At 47.5% G+C, this 18,464-nt stretch overlaps 1 protein-coding gene across 2 annotated transcripts in view; it reads left to right on the forward strand.

The window, feature by feature from the left end:
• Positions 1-18,464, forward strand: part of hgo (homogentisate 1,2-dioxygenase) — a 41,123-nt gene that overhangs the window by 2,300 nt on the left and 20,359 nt on the right. The window contains exons 1-4 of one of the 2 annotated variants that reach the window (XM_089571654.1): positions 4,501-4,578; positions 9,737-9,868; positions 10,395-10,483; positions 16,169-16,277. In XM_089571654.1, coding sequence (XP_089427780.1) covers positions 9,866-9,868; positions 10,395-10,483; positions 16,169-16,277 — 201 coding nt within the window. In that variant the 5' untranslated portion in view covers positions 4,501-4,578; positions 9,737-9,865. Of the gene's footprint in view, positions 1-4,500; positions 4,579-9,736; positions 9,869-10,394; positions 10,484-16,168; positions 16,278-18,464 lie in introns of those variants that run through there. The other variant, XM_089571653.1, reaches the window with a different exon arrangement.

The following is an 18,464-nucleotide window of genomic DNA, read 5'->3' on the forward strand; positions in this document are numbered from 1 at the left end:
CGATGTCAGCAGGAGTTAAAGGGCGCCAAGTGGTCTAAATTAATTTCGGAGACTTGCACTGCGGCGTCCATCAAAGACCATGTGCCAGTTCGGGACGTTAAAGCCCACAATTTACAATTTACGATTTTTTTTTTCTGTCAAAGCGGCTAACAACTGCGACCGAGATGTGTTGTAAGGTTATGGTTTTGCCCTATATGCATGGTACTACGGGTGAAACTGCTAATTTTAATTCCGCATTTAAAATCCGGCAAAACGCGATGAAGCGACAACTCTGCACCTAAACTCTGATATTATCGATGCATCCTATACCCATGAAAGTTAGACCCAGCCTTGGGACAGCATGTACAGGTGGTGTCAAAAGCACATGGAAGGCAATATTAGGGGGGAAGAAAAATTCATCTCACCACCTTCTTTTCATGCATCTTTGAACAGTTGGGTAGTCAGCATTCTAATCCTGCTTGGACATTGACTGAAATATGGACACTACACAGCAGGCATATATGCAGCTTAATTGTGACTGTGCGAATTACGCGTTGTGCACCAGTAAACTTTTTTACCATTATTCTTTAGATTAAAAGAAATTATTTTTTTCGACACGGTCGCCTTCCATTCATTTTTTGACGATGGGTAACATAGGTATGTTATTATATGCGTCTTATTTTTCCTTTTAAAAACATTTCCTTACCTCTTATTAGCGTTTACGCTTTGTTACGACCACCTTCTGTCGCAAAAAAAAAAAAAGTTATTCTGAAAAACAACAATGCCATCGCGTCTGCGATAGGGCCTCTATGGCACCCTACTTGCCATAGAGGCCCTATCTCATCATGTCGACACATATCAAGGGCTTTCGTACACACGCATACAACGAACAGCGTTCAAGCGGAACCATATACTAGCACAGAAGTAATGCAGAGGTCCTGATCGCATATGTGTCTATTATAAGCTACACTATCTCATCTTTCAGCGCAAAATTAGTCTCTTGCGGCTGGCAATCTCCATCGTACTGGCTAATATCATTGTTACCAGCATCCGGACACGCTTGAACGAGTGTGTCCACTGATCGAAAAAAAAAATCGGAAATTCGCATGCAAATCGATTCCGCTTACGAAAAGATTCCGGCTGCGCGTTAAAGGCGGGGACACATGTCAGGCGGGCGCTCCGAATCCGGTCCGGCTCGCCGCTACCGGCGGCGCCTCTCCGGCCAGCCGGCGACCGCCGGACGCGTCAAACCGCGTAGATATGTCCGGTGCATTATTTATCAGGCTCGCTCGTGACGGCGGTCGCTTTCTCAGACGAGCGGTTGGAAGTGCGAGAGTACAGTTCCGGTTAGTGACTTCATTTCCGGTAACCCTTAAGGCTTGTGTCGCGCCAGAAATCGAAACGACCGTAGACAATTCGATTTAACGCACCCCATTACACCTCGCGCACATTTATCCGGATCTTTACAACCCAAACTGTAAACACTGTGGCCAACGAGCCACCTATACGATCACATCCTGTGGGACTGCAAAATAGAGCCACCTCCGGGTGATCTCAGGACGCAAGTTTTGACGGTGGAGTGGGCTGACACAGTCGTCGAGGGCTACGTACTCTCGAGCACTTAACGCGGCCTCTTACCAAGCTCTTTTCGGCGAATAAAATGTTTTACAATCAATTAACGTTTACGAGTACGGTCAGACGGGTTTAACACGAGTGCGGGAAGGGTCGAAGATGCGCTCTGTGACTGCCGTTGATCTCTATTTCCTTCACGCCTCTCGCCGAGGTCCGTTCGCTCGGTATAAAACGCTGGTATTCACATGTGCTCGGTAACGGCAGCGAAGCACCTGTGCTCTACCTATGCATGAAAATTTTCAGTATTAATTTTACAGTTTGCACGCAGTGGCCAAAATACACCAAGAAAACAGTGCAACAGCGACGCGTGGCGTTCGTCATGCGTTTAGCAACTCACATGGTGGCGTACTACAGTCGGTGATAACCGGCAGGGGCGGAACGAGGGCGAATACGGAACTATACACGCACAGAGAAACAAAGGTCGACGATGCATGCTGCAGAAGCGGCCGTTTAAAAACTATGCATGCTATACTGCACAACCCGCACTACGAGGGGCTACCCAAAAGAAACCGGACTTATTTTTGTTTGAACTTATTTGTTCACATTTTAGGCACATAACTTCAATCTCCTTCAAAGTATTCCCCACTTGCAATGGTACGCTTGTCGAATCTTTCATTCCATTTTTCAAAACATTGCTTAAATTCATCTTTTGTGATGCTTGACAGTGCCTCCGTCGTTTTTTTCTTCACCTCAGCAACATCAGCGAAACGCTTTCCATGCGCCTATTTTTTCATTCTAGTAAACAAAGAAAGTAGCACGGGGAAAGGTCGGGAGAGTATGAGGGTTGAGGAATAGGGGTCATGCCATTTTTGGTCCAAAATTGTCGTAGAGACAGGGCTGTGTGAGCAGGGGCATTGCCATGATGCAAAAACCAGTCACCCGACCCCCCCAAATCTTGCCGCTTCCACCGCACACTGTTGCCCAATCTTTTCAAAACATCCAAGTAGAAAGCCTGGCTATCTGTCTGACCCTGCGGAACAAATTCTCAATGGACGACTCCTCTCACGTCGAAAAAACAAACCAGCATGGTTTTGAGGTTTGGTTTCACCTGACGAGCTTTCTTGAGGCGAGGTGAATTTGAAGTTTTCCATTGGCATGATTGTTGCTTTGATTCAGGATTCGATTCAGGAACAATTAAGTTGTCCCCATAGCATCGTCCTTGTACGTCTTTCTTAATATTTCAAGAGTTTCCATTTAACTTTTTCCGAGCAAAAATCAGAATTTCACCGGCGCACGCTGTTCACGAAAATCAGCCATTGCAAAAACGACATTGACACAAAACAGTCGTCACTCTAAAACTCTGCCTAAACTAGTCTGGCCTCCTTCAGTGACGGCACTCGGCTTACTGACTCTGGAATGTTCGTTCTATGCGTTCCTAGTGGCAAAACGCGGTACCACAGAAGCTTTGCCAACCAAAAAATTTAGTCCGGTTTCTTTTGGGTACCCCCTCGTATGTGATAGATTTGGCTACGATTTATTTTATGAGATACGTATGACGTGTATCTAAATAAAAAAGAAAAGCCGCTACCAAAACACATTAAAAGCTGTTGGTCGAGTTCGTCGGGTGTACCTCGAAAAAAAAAAAACCGACCCGCCTTTATTCATTCATACCCAGCAATTCTGGACAAAAGCATTTTTGAATGGGAAAGAATTTATAAACGCCACTTTTTCATACATACCCTAACGAAAAACACTAGAGAAAATCTTTCTATTGTCACAACAGATATTCCTGTAGTATTTTGGGACCCGACAACAGAAATTTTTCTAAGAACAAGATTTTCTGTAGTATTGAGGAGTCTCCTGTCGTAATGACAGAGCCAGTTTTGTCGCAATTACAGACCATTTCCCAACACTACAGAAAAATCTGTCGACAAAACTTTCTGTTGTAGTTTGGGATGGGCTTTGTCGTATTTTTCAACTGGGTTGTGAGATTTCACTGTAACAATCAATATATCCTCAGATCTCCGCTCAACAAACTTGTATTTATTATATATATTTTTTTGCTATTAATATCTCTGCAAAAGTGTTCTTCTTTGGTTTTATATGGCAGTATTAACTGCTGCGTGAGAGTCATGTAAAAATTTTAAAAGGTAGATTTTGTTGCTCATCGGAAGAATGTATCATTTGCCTTCAGTATTTTCATAGCAGTACCTTACAATTTTCCAACATTAAAAATTTTTGTCCAAGAATTTTGAACATGCACAGCACTAATTGTTTCGTGGGAGTTTAATTACAGTAAGGAAAAGGTTATCCTAACATAATATGCAACTTTTCGGAAAATTTAGTAGAAAAAAAACACTAAGGGCAATCAATCTGTTAGCTTCTCACAGAAACAAGGAAGTAAGATTATTTTAACATTGTTATAAACATTGTTATAAACACGCCAACGGGAATGGAAGACAGCACCGGCTGGAAGAAGCCTCTTGCATAGTTACTCCTAAAAAAATTGGTAGTGGTTTAACGTAGTTAAACCGAGTAGATGTGCGAAAGCAGGTGTTCATTCTTCAGTTGGAGAGGGCACTTAAGGTTCGCCTTAAAGGTATGACAAGATAGCTGTAGTTGGTTAATATCCATAAATGTAGAATTGCTCATTCTCTACTTCACATTCATAGATGCGCCGAGTCCTCATACCACTACCATCCCAGTGGCGCAGCGGTTAAATGATGCACCACTGCACTGGCCGGCGGCTGTTTCTATCACAGTCAGCGGTGGAAAATGTGTCCACGGACCACGCGACGAGGGGTTAGACCTGGCGTAGTATTGCTTTCGCAATAAAACATTTGTTCAGCGGATCACAATTTCTGACATAGCACTGTCGTTTTTGTTTGACGAAAAAGAGCCCGCGAAAATGCTCATTGACTCACTGACCTCAATCATTCTCTGATTCACCTGCAGTACCTGACGGGGTTCGGTAGCGAGTTCGCGTCCGAAGACCCACGGTGTCCTGGATCGCTGCCAGAGGGACAGGTGAGAACGTTCTGCCCTCTTGTGAGTGAGGAAGTTTCGCGTCCGCCGCGGGTCGCACATGGATCGGTCCGGAAGGGGACAAGCGCAAACAACACCTTACGACGTTTAGCGCCAATATATGAGGAAAATCGAAGCGCGTACTTCCCGACTGCGGGAATTGTACGCGTTGTCGCGTTTACACGCGGGTACATACACGGGACGCCTCTTAATGTACTTAGGACGACCTCGGTTGTCCCTTCGAAACAGCGCGGAGTTGTAATTACGAAGTCAACTCAACTTGCGATGAACGAAGAATTTGCAGTGCTTAGAAACGCCAGAGAATAAAACGCCAGTGAATAAAACGCCAGAAACGCCAGTGAATAAAAGAAAAGTACAGTCGGGGACAAAAGTCTCCGGACCATGTATTCCTCTAACGAAGCCGATAGCTCTGCTATTAGTCGGCGGCTGGAGACCACACTTGTGGAAGTAAAAGTTAAATTTTCTTTCTTTCATCTCCGCAAGTGCGGTCTCCAGCCGCTGTCTGATAGTAGAGTTATAAGCTTCGTTTGAGGAACACGTGGTCCGGATACTTTTGTCCCCGACTGCATCCGGTGCAGGATTGCCTCCGGGCCTCCGGGGAAAGGTCAAGTTAGCAGATCATAGTTCTCTTTCTGCGGGAAAGCCGTTGTCTCAGTGTGTGTCAGGAGCCTCTCCCCCCTTTCGGCGTCCTCCTAGCGTATCGGAGCTGATCTGGGCGCCTTCTGGCCACCGCCCTGGATGCACCCTCAGGCACCCACCGATGAAAATACATATGCCACCTACAAGCTTCCACCCATTACACTCTATACAGAAAGGAGTAAAAAGGGGTAAGCTATCCTCTGAAGCACTCCCTTTCATTACTCTAGCGGACAGCTTACTCCCTCTGTACTCCCATACAGGCGTCTTCTTGTTTAGAGTGCAGAAGCCCACGCAGCACCGAAACGAAAAAGAATGGGCGAACTTAAATTCAGAGACTCAATTGAAGGATGGCAATCAGTGTAAAAACGAAACGTACAGCCAATGCCACTAACGCAGATTTGTCGCAACACATCTTAGGATCCATCTTAAAACCAGCCAAAAGGCGCAACACAAGAAAAGAGAAGAAAACAGGACAGGGGCTGGTCCTGTTTCTTCTTTTCTCTTTCCCTTTGTTGCGTCTTTTGACTGGTTTTAAGATGGATCAGTACCAATTCGCCCAGTCATCAGTCTTCCAGACACCTAGGATCGTCTTCACATTTTTTTCTTTTTTTTTGCGCGTAAAGTCTCTAGCGTTACCACTGTCGCCATTGTCTATCGAACTTTGATTGAATGAGCGTCCGAGGGGAAAAAGCCTTTCGAAACTCGAAATGTAATCAGTACCTTGTGAAACGTGTGCCCAAGCCAATTTCCAAACTCCTCCTTCTTCAGTCCATGCTTGCATCATTTCAACAATAAAGGTGTAATTGCTCATTAGCATCCATTCGATAGCAGCCATACTTGTTCAGTTTTCTGGCCGCTGCTCTTGGATGGAGATTGAGTAATAACTCCCTTACTACAATATTACTCCACCATGGGGTATTCTCTTTAACTCTTTCGACTATCATTCTAACGCCTGTGCAACTCATTTGCGCAAGTTTCCCATCTGACAAAATATCCAGTTCGTGTTAATCGTAGGACGCATTCATCCATGTTAATTAAGCCAGCTTTCCCGAAATTTCCCAAGAGTCTGCTGTTTGTGCTTTATTACGGTTGGCGCAGGGCCGGATTAAGAAAAACGGGGGCCCTGGGCTAATGCGCATGTAGGCCCCCTCTCATTTCCCCTTTACTGCCACCCCTTCCCGCTGCTGTACTACTGGAATATATCCCATGCTTCATTGTAACTGCACCTAATTAAAAAGAACGAAGTGCGATCAATGGTAAAGCATTTGCATTAGTTTTACAGCGCACAGCACACAACGCGACTCTTGGAACGTGCGACACGTGTCCATCCGCCCCGCCACGGTGGCTCAGTGGTTACGGCGCTCGGCTGCTGACTCGAAAGACACGGGTCCACCCTTGTAACCATCTACCCTTGTAGCTGATAGAAGCATTCTACTGCGCGCGTTTATTGTAGCGAGAGCTACACTACGCCAGCTCTTCGGGCCTCCAGCATGGCCCCCCTTGAGCACCGTGGGTTGGTCAAGCGGTGCGGAGCAACTGCTGCTGCCAGCGAAACTAAGCTGCAACAGCTGTGCGCATGCACCGTGTCGAGTGGGGGCGAGTGGAGAGGGGGAGAGGTGTCGCAGCTGTATAAGTAGGCGGCTCGGATGAGCTCTCGCGTCACTCTGGGTTTAGCCAGCGCTAAACCACAGCCAATTTTGTTTCTCCACAGTCTGTATATGATACTCGCACAAGTAGATGCCACTTCAAAAGCCGGTGCATATTCTGGTTTCGTTTTTGTATGTCCTGCTCTAATCATACTTGTGACACTACTGCGTTGCATTTCATTACATTTGTAAGCAATGCAGAGGGTGCAAAGCAAGTACATCTAGCACTGCATTGCATATCAGTGGATATATTTGCGGTTTTAAAAATTAATTATTGTTTTTTAGCGGATTATGAAAGCTGTTGCAGCGGAATGCTTGACGGCGAGGCGGGAGTCCCGCCTGTAAAAGTGGATGGTATGCCGACGCCAGGATTTTCAAACACACTACACCTTCATACATCACTGGACAGGGGGCATTGACAGAAAACCATGAAAACCCTCCCGGAGTCCGTAAGCAAATGCATATATCGCTTCGTAAGAAACGGGCCCTGCTGGGGTGGCGGGGATTCCTGTTTTTGCAGCTCGACAAGCTCTCCTCAGCTGATTCGGCTAAATGAAGTTACATAAGGTGGGGGCCCGCCTCCTCGTTCTGGTTTTCTCGCTTCATACGTGTCGCTCAAAGTTCCATTGCCTGCGGTTCCATATACTAAGCAGGTTAGAATAAATGGGCCCCTTCTCCTGTTGTCGGAGGTGAGGCCCTGGGCTGCAGCCCCCCCCCCTCCCCCCCCCCGCCTAATCCAGCGCTGGGTGGGCGCAGAAAAGTTGCTCAAGTCATTGCTGAGAGGCAGCGCGGTAGTGCAACACTTGAGTCACGAACTCGGCCACCAGCGACAGTGTCATACTTAGACGGAACTCTAGAAATTGTTCAGGCTTCTCCACAGAAAAACGATGAGCCAATTCTGGTGTGCCTTCTAAGTATGACACGTACTGAACGCTCTGTCGAAAGCCGGCAGCTACTGATTATGCCGTGGGGATAACGATCGATGCTTGGGCAATCTGCTCAGAGCCGGGCTTCTTCCGCACACGGTGCAGCCGCCTGAGGAAACATATCGCGCTTTATGCCTGGTCTCGTTTACAACATACGGGCTAACAATTTCTGACTGTAATTTTATTTCGTCACATGGAGCAACCATGGCAAATGTATCGACAAAGACCTTGGAGATGAGGTATCTCAAATTGCATTCACTATAAACTAATGTTTTTTTTTTTCATTCCCCCATCTCTCTCTTTTTAAATAATCCCTGCATAATGGCGATTTTTCGAGGTTGGTCACCAGAGCTTCAGGAACAGAGCTTGGAGACGCCATCAGGTCACGTGGCCAGAATACAATAGGTTATGGCATGGCCAGCTATCAGAAAGTGATTACCTGAAAGCAGTGTGGATTTAAGCATACGTCATGCCCCGCGCGGCATGCGTGACCGTGTAGTGAATTCATGCATTGAGACGAGAAGACTTTTTCTTTGTCGGCCTCGGGGTGATATATCGACCGGAACATAAAGCGGTTGACAGTGCTCGTTCTATTTACTTTTCCCAGAGCCTTCGCATGTTGTGCGCCGAGCAGTCTGGCGCCGCACTGAATATGGGGAGGGGTTCACGAGATGCGTTTAATGCGCTGTCAGGCAGGATGTCACAGCTATCGCTCGTCAACTAGCTGCCTGGCGGAAGCTGTTGAGGCACAGAGGCCGCTTTGCGCTTCCCTGTGTCCTAAAAGCGAGCGTTGGACAGCGTTTATTTGTTAAGGTCGGTCAGGTCGTCCGTGGTGCACGTGTGTCTGTGCGTCGGTTATCGAGAAGGAACTCAAGGGGTTGAGGGTATAAAAGAAGTCTTTACTTAAAGGCCGGGAGAAACACAGAAAAGGTCAAAACAAACAAGTAGCAGAAACAACTATACAGAATACGAAACGCGACAAGCAGCAGACGGACAATACAAAAATACACTCATCCAACTATAGCGAACAACAGTAAGGCATACAGTGCATTAAAGGTGGGAATATACGGAACGTTACAGAGGTAGGAAAAGGAAGAAGTCCGGTGGACAATTCACATACAGGGGCCGAGGCGATGAGATTAGTCCGAGACAAGACGCTACGTGCGTGCGGCTATGTACATACAGTTTACTGCCTTTTTTGTAAGTGATTGTGCGCAGTGGCCGCTCGCGCGCACTTATTTTCGGACAATGCTTGGACATTAGCGCGCGAGCGGCGCGAACTTGATTACTTTTGTTTTTTGTAAATAGTGTACAAAGCTCTTCCCTGTCCTTTCTTGCTATCGCTCCCCTCTATACTCTCCTCACTATCCTCTTTTTTTCCCTTCATTTCCACCGGCCGCAGCAATTGCCGCGGCCGGCAACACTCTTTTGCTTCACCTTTTTATTTTTTAAAAATAAACCACTACCAACGAGGCGATGACTCTGGCATAGTCCTTCAATACTCTGGTTCGGGTGGCTGTCGATGCGGCGATGCCTCGAAGGCGGCGGGCCTTGCGCGATGGAACGCGTGCCACGGCGCGGTAATTCGGTCCTCCACGCCCGCAGACACACCACCCAACCTCTTTAGCTGCCTGTCTCCTCCCGACTGTCCTCAGCTCCCTGCAACCCGGACGGGCCGGCAGATAGAACACTTTCTCCCTTCCCCTCATCATCGGGACGCTTTTCTCGACGCGGTGACGACAGGGATTTTGGTAGCATATACAGTAACTCTACGCGAAGCTCCCTCGGAGCGCCGCGCGGTACGGGAGGGCAGGAGCAGCCGTCGCGGAGTCGGCCAGGCCTGCACTATCCGCTTTCAAAAAAAACAAAAAAAAAAACAGCGCACCTGCACTACCACCCTTGAACTTTCCACGCTTCCTGGAACTCCAGTGTCGGCTTCGTTCGCCGTTGGCCGAGCCCCGAGAGTGACCTTGACGGACACCGAGCAACAGCCGTGCTGCGAGCCTGGCTGCATACTGCATACGCACTGGCTGCATACTGCCATCGCCATGCCTGGATATGGTCTGTTAATTTCAGCGTGACTCTCGAATATTTGATGAAGGTGGAGCTTCGTTTTTTTTTTTTTAGGATGACAAAGGCGCATTTGAGACATGAGTTATGAATTGCAGTCATCAAAATGCCTGGGCCGAGTAACCGCACTGATGCAAAGGAAGAAAAAAAGAGAATAAACTCTCCACTTAGCCCCGTAGTCCCCCTGGACTGACCGGGGAACCTTTCATGACATCCTTATTTCCGTGCATTGCATGAGTCATACATTATCACCCGCGTAGGGAATTCAATTATGTTTGGATGTGCATATATGCAGCTTATATCCAGGCGACAACACGGCGCTTACGGAGCTGCATGTATAAATGAGTTGTTACGCAAGCGATTGCACAGACTCATTAATCTTTGATGACACTCTGTAAACAAAATATAACAAAGGGCTTTTTGTACGTTTTGCCAGTTTATTTAACTTTAAGCAACGCCAAGCCTGGGATCATGTGAGGGTATGCAGCGTGACTCGTGTGGTTTTCGTTCTCCGCAGAACAACCCGCAGGTGTGCCCCTACGGCCTGTACGCGGAGCAGCTCTCCGGAACAGCCTTCACGGCCCCCAGGGAGACCAACAAGAGAAGGTGGGTGGAACGCTTTAGCCGATGGAGGAATCTCAGCCATCGACACGTAATGATCGCCTTTACCGGTGGAGACCTTGCAGGTGGGGTATAGAGGAATACACTAACCGAGACTGGGCGCTCCGCTGATGGGCAAGTTGTAACGAAAGGCAAGGACTATAGTTCGTTCTAATCCATAGGGCAGCATTCGGGACGCCGTGGAATACTACGTTTTCAAAAAGAGTTCGAAGGGTGCTGCCATATTGGACACGTAGCACAGAAACGAGCTGAAGATTAAGCTCCCCCATGCCCCGCCCCACAGACCCCCTCCCCTCCCAAAGAAAAAAAAAATGCCGGTCTCTTCGGGGGCCGTGAAAAGCTCTGTATAGGTCCTATTCGCATACGAGTCACGCAGAGTAGCCGAGAAAGTTTTCTCTTTCTTTTTTCTGGGGGGGGGGGGGGGGGGGGGGGCACGCTTTTATTGGTTGATTGTGGATTTTTACTTGCCAGAGGTGCCCGTCGGTCTATGAAACTCACCGTAGTATTGGACTGCGTGTTAGTTTTCTCCATCTCGGATTATTTAAAGTGCACAGAAATATCAAAACTTGACCTTCATCTAAACGGGGCCGCTGCGACCCATAACCTCACGTTCATTTGAAGAATATCAAAGCAACTGTCACCGCAGTGGGTCCAATGTTATTAACTTGTTATCCTATCGAAGTGATCTTAGTTCCATCAACCTTGCTGGGACAGAGGAGTGGAGTGTCAGGACGATTCCATGTAAGCGTTGTCACATAATGAGAATAAGACGCAATCTGGCGCTGCGTTTGGTCTGATATATAATGAACTTTTCTTTGTCTCTTTGCCTATCTATCTACCTGTATGCTTAACGAAACGCGCTCCCAACACTTACCGAGAGATTATTTCAAGGTCTCATTTCTTGTCTGTCACACCTCTGATGCCCTGTCCTGTCCACTTTTTCAAGGCAACTCTGCGACACTATAGGCCCCACGAACCTTGAGTTTTCGAAGGATGTCCTTCTCTGCATCTTCATTTCTGCCTGGCTTGCTGTTGCTTCCCTTCATTACGCAGAGTAATTTTTTTTAATATGTCTTTTTCTGAATCCGATGAGGGTTGACTTCTTACATATGCATACCCCAAAAGAGCCCCTCATCTACCTACCCTTGTCAGCTCTTATCGCAATGCGCAATTTCTGCAGACAGCCATTATAGATAGCTGCTATAGCTTCGTGCCATACAGCTGGAAGAGAAGCCATTAGTTTTTATAAAAGTATAATACAATGATGATAACGATATGATATGGCGATGTAATATCAGGATGGTGATCTGATTTCAGTGGCACAAAGGCTTCTTGGCCAGTGAGTGCCACTCCTAACAGTTCTCGATCCACACGGGATCGGGGTCATAGACCCTTTTTCTAAGCAAGGTGAAGCCGAAACTATAGACCAAGGACAAAGTTACGTCTGTTGGAAAACCGCTGGATACACGGGTACTCCGACCTACGCATGGGAATGGTACAGTCGAACCTTGTTATTACGAAACAGTTTATAGCGAAATAATAGATATAATGAACGAATAACGATTCCCCTTAGAAGTTCGTACAACACGGGCAATAACGAAGCTACGGCTGTAACATAAAGTAATCGCCGGGCCCTTTCAACTTAGTTGTAACGAGATTCAACTTTTTAGCAAAACTTATGCTAGCCTTTGTGTGCATGGACATGTGCATTCTCGGGGACACTCTATGCAATTCATTGTATCATGACACCTTCACTTCCCATGTACACTCTACCTCCTTTTCTTCCGCGTTCCGTTATCCCAGTGTATAGAGTAGCAGGAGAGAGTCGCGTTTGCTCCGGCCAACATCTCAGCCTTTCCTGTCTAATATTAAAGTTCACCGCAAGTGAATTTTTTTCTCATCACGGGGGCATATAACGTACCTGCGCCTTAGGCGATAGACGTACCTCTGTTCTGAACACGTTTCTGGGAGAACGATCCTCAGTCTGGTGAAACTAATACTAGGCCGCCATTTCTCGGGACGCTGCCTTCGCTTGTACGGTGCGGCAGCCGCTCGAAGCTTCTTGTAGCGGTTCAAGGCTATCGCGCAGTATCGCAAGCGGCGATGTCGAGAGATACTCGCGGCCCTTACACGCTGTTTATCAGGGGCGCTTTCTCCTCCTTTGTCGTTACACTTGCAACGACATGTCTTCCCCTGGACAACCGAGGTCGGTCGGGGGACCTTCTAAGCGTCTCATCAAAGCATGCGCCGTCGTGTGCGAACAAGCCAGTCTGTATCTGGCGCCGGGAGGTTCCTAATCTTTAACACCTCTCGGTGCTGTTTCTTTTACCTATGTTGTTCCTCTCTGTGTTGGCATCAAGCGATAAGCACCTTTGAGCTGCCGGTGTTGGTTCGCTGGAGCGGTCGAGCAGTCAGAATCATTCAATTGAAAAAAAAAAATTGGAATGTAGACATATGCTCCACCATAAAAGTATGACGCGATAGAGTAATGAGTTAATTCCCGTATATGCAGAAGCTCATTCTATACTTTAATTTCTAAGATCCCTGGGAGTCCTCATACCCCTACTGGCACTTTTGCGATCACGTTTGGCCAAAATAAACAAGTAGCAGATGTTCTTCCAGGTTTGACTTTCCGGTGTCACAACAGGAAATACATGGTGGTTGAAAAAATTTTTGCCTGATTCAGGGGCAAAAAAAAAATATGTCAGACTGAACACAGCATCTCGACAAGGCGTACCTCGCAGAGAGGAAGGCAGAACCAGCGGGTCTCTCACTTTATTCCTCTTTCATCCCTTACAAAAAAAGTTTTAGGCAGTCCAAAGAGTGTCTGCAGACTTCTGTCTATAAAGTCTATAGACTTTCTATAGACAAAAGTCTATAGGCAATACAAATGCCCTAGACAGTCTATCACAAAATGAACAAGGGAGGGGAAAACCTCAGGTTGCTAGAGCCAACGTTTCGACAAGGAGACTTGTCTTCGTCTGGGCCATCTTCGTCTGGGACAGTCTATAGACAGTCTATAGACTATGAATAGACAAAAAGCAATATCTATAGGAAGTCAACAGAATCAATAAGAAGTCTATAGACCATTTTCATACGGGATGCATGAATGAGTCAAAAAGCAGCCAAGCGAAAAGAAGCTAAAAAAGTAACACCTTCCTCTATTAGTTGCATCATTGCGATCACCCCGAAGTGATCTCCGAAACTCAGGCAAAGAAAGAGTCTTACCTCCAGTACGCTGACAACCGTGTTGCTACTTTTGTTCGACACGTTCTCGCGACATTTTGGCCCTGATGGGACAAGCAGACAGTTTTCAATGAGGCGAAATGCCACCTCCTTTCGGCAGAGCCACGACTTATTCCACTGGCTGTTCGAGTGCGCGATCATTAAACCTAATTTTTCTTTTTCTTTTTTTTTACTGCAGTGGCTTGAAGGACGGAAAGTCACTGCATACCCTCGACACCATTAGTACATGGCGTGCCCCGGAAGTTTGTTGAGAGTTAAATGTAAAAAGGAAGGAAAATAGGACTTGAATAGTACGTCAGTGAGGAGCTAGGTCGTGTGGTTTTCTCATGAACAGCTCTCCAAATTTTTGCTAATATCACGGGATTGTCAGCCGACTTTGGTCAATGAGCGTCCAATGCTGGAGCGCAGTGGCGAAGCGAGTGATATTGCGCGCATGCGCACAGGCCGTCTGCTCGGCTGTTCTGCTGACGTGACCCGCCACGCCGTGATATTACTATAAAGTTATAGAGCTACACGTGATACCACAATCTTGGTCCAGTACGGAAGCAGGCCATACTGGATGTATAGTTCAGGACAAAAGCTTGCAGGATGCTTGAATGGGAGCCCATACTTATAGCTCTATTATTAGCTGGTGGCTCTGGTCAGTACTTGTGGATGCGAAAGCGGGACTCACGCTACTCATGTGGGGTAGCCGAATGAGGTGATCGCAGACGCGGCAACTGTACGCCTAGACCACTTTTCACGACTCCTGGAGACTTTAGTTCCCAATGGTGTTATACATTACGGCGCTTTATGGTGGGTCCTGTCACTGTTTTTGTGCGACGACTAGGGCGCCGCAAAGTATTCGTCCGTCGCATTCTGCTCGTATGAACGTCCTTCGTTCGCTCATACGAGTACGTCAGCGCAGAAACAGCTGTGAGGCACTGTGGAGCGAGTTACGAGGCCAGTGCTCTGATTCTGTGCCGGAAAGGCGGTGGCTGGTAAAACAGAAACGAAAGTTTCACTGAAGGTTTCGGAGAAGGCCGGAAACATTCACTGGCCGTGTTCGCACTAATATAGAGTTCTATCAACGCTGGCGCCCATACTCGCGGTCTTATGGTCGAGCATCCGCTTCGCATTCGGAAGGGGCCGGGTTCGGTTCCCAGTGCCGCCGGTTACCCACAGGTTTTGTAATGGGTGCAAGATCTCAACCCGGCCTGGTGTTCGTCTTTTCTATGATCATACTCGTACCTTGCCAAAATCCCGAGTTCTTTCTCAGGCTCACGTTTAAAAGTATGGTTAACCTTTGATCCCGCTAAGACGTTGGCTTAATCAAACTCGGACTCGTCCGAACTGGTGAATGCTAACACGTTTAGGCTCACAACTCACTTTGGCTCAGTCGCTCCCTGTGATTGAGGTTTCACGTCGACTCACGACTCATCCAGGCGCCGTCACTCACTTTGATTCACAACTCATCGTGGTTAACTCATGTGAGCGCAGTCTCTTTCGCACTTAAGCTTCACCTCTCAAGGCATGTTTAAGCGCGAGTTAAAACAATATTGTTTTTTTGGGGGGGTACGAAGGAGACTTTTAGGAACCATTTCCTCATTTGTTTTCATTTCTTATTTTGTTTTCATTGATGGCTTTGTACCAGAGTCACTGAATCGCGAACAGTTTTGTGCCACTTTATGGGTAACAGATAGCCTTTAGCAGGGCTCTTTGTTTTTGTTTGTTTCTGGTTTCATTTTTATCACCGGCATGGGGCCTCGACCGTGTGGCGTTATCTATCCTCTAAATAGGACTATATTTTAGCTTTTAATCGCCTCCTATACTCGTCTCAAGAGCCTCTCGTTAGATCGTATATCGACTCGAGTACATGGGGAGATGCGGATTCACCGGCTGTTACTTTACACGGGCGTCATGGACTCATGTGCCTTATCAGGAGCACGGGCTCACTCGGAATCATCGCCTCGCTTTTATTCAGATTAAGGGTTCATTTGATATAAGGGCTCACTCGAATTCACTCTTAACAATGATCCGAGTCTGAGGCCAGAATCATCGTGGCCGAGATTACGATCGGAATCAAAGCATGGACTGAATCATAAGTCGTGAGTGCGCCGCCTACATGGCGTCTCCTTGGCTTCGGCCCTCACAAGCAGCCCGCTGAAACCCCAGAAAGACTTCGCAAACGACGTCTCTTTTCACATTGAAGTTCGCTGAAGCCTGCTCCAGCCATGCTTGCAGCTTGTGGAGACATGTGCGCTATCGGTCAAGACGTCCTGCTTGCAATTAAGCGTTTAGTTTATGTTTAGTTCCTGTTTTTTTGTTGCTTTTCTCACCTGTTGTAGAATGTGGCACTGTGTAATTTTGGCGCTTGTTTTCGTGAAACCTTTGGCTTACTGTCTTATCGCGATCTAATACTGTGAACGTCCACGCCTTTCGCAGCTGGCTGTACCGCATCAGGCCGTCGGTGCAGCACGCGCCGTTCACAAAGTACACTGGCAACAAGAACCTCACCATCGACTGGAACTCCAACCACCCGAACCCGAACCAGGTACGTCACCGAGAACGCGTGATGGCGCGCAGTGTTTCGGACAGTCCTGCTGCTAAGCTGGCACTGTCTCCGACCACTTCCCCTGATGTTTGTTGCATTGCTTTGCGCAGTACCACTCGCTGCAGAAAAAGCGAGACTGAAATCTGACGCAGCCGAGCGTGGATTACTATTTAGTTCAAAAGTGAAGCTCGTTAAACATAGTCGCACTTTAATGAATAAACAGTCGGGCTAGAGTCTGTGCGCCTCGTCGTCTCACTGAACGCCGTGGATGGCTGCGCATGGGGACTGCCGCAAGCCGATGACCCTTTTCATGAACAAACAGCTTTGAGAATTTGGCTTCTCAGTGGTTATGGCCCGTGCAGCGATGAGCCGTTTAACTGAATCAGCTAATGCACAATGTGGCTAACGCAAGCCTAAAGGTCAGTATTTTATCCAAGTGTCCTGCATTCTGTCCCCCTTTAATCATTTTTGCGGAGTGAAAAGGACGGTTAACAGCTGCAAAGTCTGGAATAAAAGTTTGCATTTTTTTAAATGAAATGGTTAAAATGCACTTCTCTGGCGTGCGCTCGTCCTGAGAGCAGGCTCACTTGGCCCAGCTGTCGCTCCTTTGCCTCAGCTGCCATGTTGTTCGGTGCTTTATTTACTTGAATAATATTACTCATTAGAGTTCACCCCGGAGCAGCCATACGGCTACAAAGGGAAGCTATAGCTTTCACAGAAAGTTCGTATTGAAAGGAAAATGAGTAGTTACTATCCAAGAATAATTAAGCTAATGGGCAATTAGGCTAATGAATAATTACTCCCTTATTGCAAATCTGTTTCACCTTGGGGGATGCCCCTAAACATTGGAGCAACACCATTCTCTGGTTCGCGTAATTGATCAGTTCGCTCTCGCCCTACCTCCTGGTTAGCTCGCCTTACCAGGATGAGCTAATTACCTCAGTTGGTAGGGCGACTGCTCCAGACAGGTGGTGGTCCCGGGTTTCAATCCTGGACCAGGACGAATTTTTTCTTAAGCTATGATAGATAGATACAGAGAGAGGGGAAATGCAGGGATGTTATCCAGAAAGGATTCAGGTTAATTGGCTACCCTGCACAGCGAAAGGGAATGAGGGTATAAAAGAGGGAAGAGAGAAGGAACGGGAAACAGTCACAATCTGTCTATCAAGGCAGTCTCTCTCAAAAAACAAAACAGTGCCTTGTAAGCCTAGATGGCAGCTGTAGTGGCCACGGACCGAGGATCTTGGCCTTTGTGAAAGGGCGAGGATCAAGACGGTCCAGAGCACAACGCAGCTTATTTCTTTCGCTCACAAAGACGGGGCACTCACACAGGAGATAAGTGATTGCCTCTTCACAGGCACAGTTTGCACAAGAAGGGCTGTCGGCCGTCGCGATCCGGAAAGCAAACTTATGTGTTAAGGCAACGCCGAGCCATAGACGACACAGTAATGTTGCTTCACGACGCGCTGCATCACACGGAAGACGGAGGCGCAGTCTAGGGTCCAATGCCCTGAGGCGGCGGTTGCTGAACTCTCCCGTGTTCCACGCTGAAAGTGTGCAGCTCCAGCCTCAGGGAACGAAGCCCACACGCTGCGCCAGCTCTCGTTACAGGGATATTGACAGGGATTCCGTCATTGTGGGCGGAACGGGCACCTTCATCGGCCTGGTGATTGCCATGAATACCGCGGTGGCCCGGCAGCCACTTTCTACTAAAGCTGTATAGTTTCCCTCCGTAGCCGTATGACTTCGCTGGTGTGGCGCTGATGAGTAATTACTCCCTTATTGCAAACCTACTCCATCTTTGGGGATTCCCCTAAAAACATTTGGCTATCATTTGGCTACGCCGACACTTCAAGCCACACCACTGAGGGGCTTCCTACTACCGACAGAGAGAACAAGATCCAGTCTCACTCCTCCGCATTGGCATACCTCCCATGGTGCACAGAAATGGAAAGAAGCCAACCTTTTTTTTCCCGAGATAATGAGCGCAATCGGGCATTTTTTCATGACGGAGATCGTATTCCTTCATGTTGAAGCGGCGTTTGAGAGAAATTTTCACACTGAGCAGTTAAAGTGCATGATTCACTGAACTGCGTATTGTATCGCCTGTTATAGTGGTTACGGGCATTGTAGATGACAGCACAGCTTGGCGCTGTTAACATTTTCTGTTCGTGAAATTTACGTGGT

The sequence above is a fragment of the Amblyomma mixtum genome, chromosome 2, assembly GCF_055824585.1.
Source record: "Amblyomma mixtum isolate Tamu chromosome 2, ASM5582458v1, whole genome shotgun sequence".
NCBI lineage: Eukaryota > Metazoa > Arthropoda > Arachnida > Ixodida > Ixodidae > Amblyomma > Amblyomma mixtum.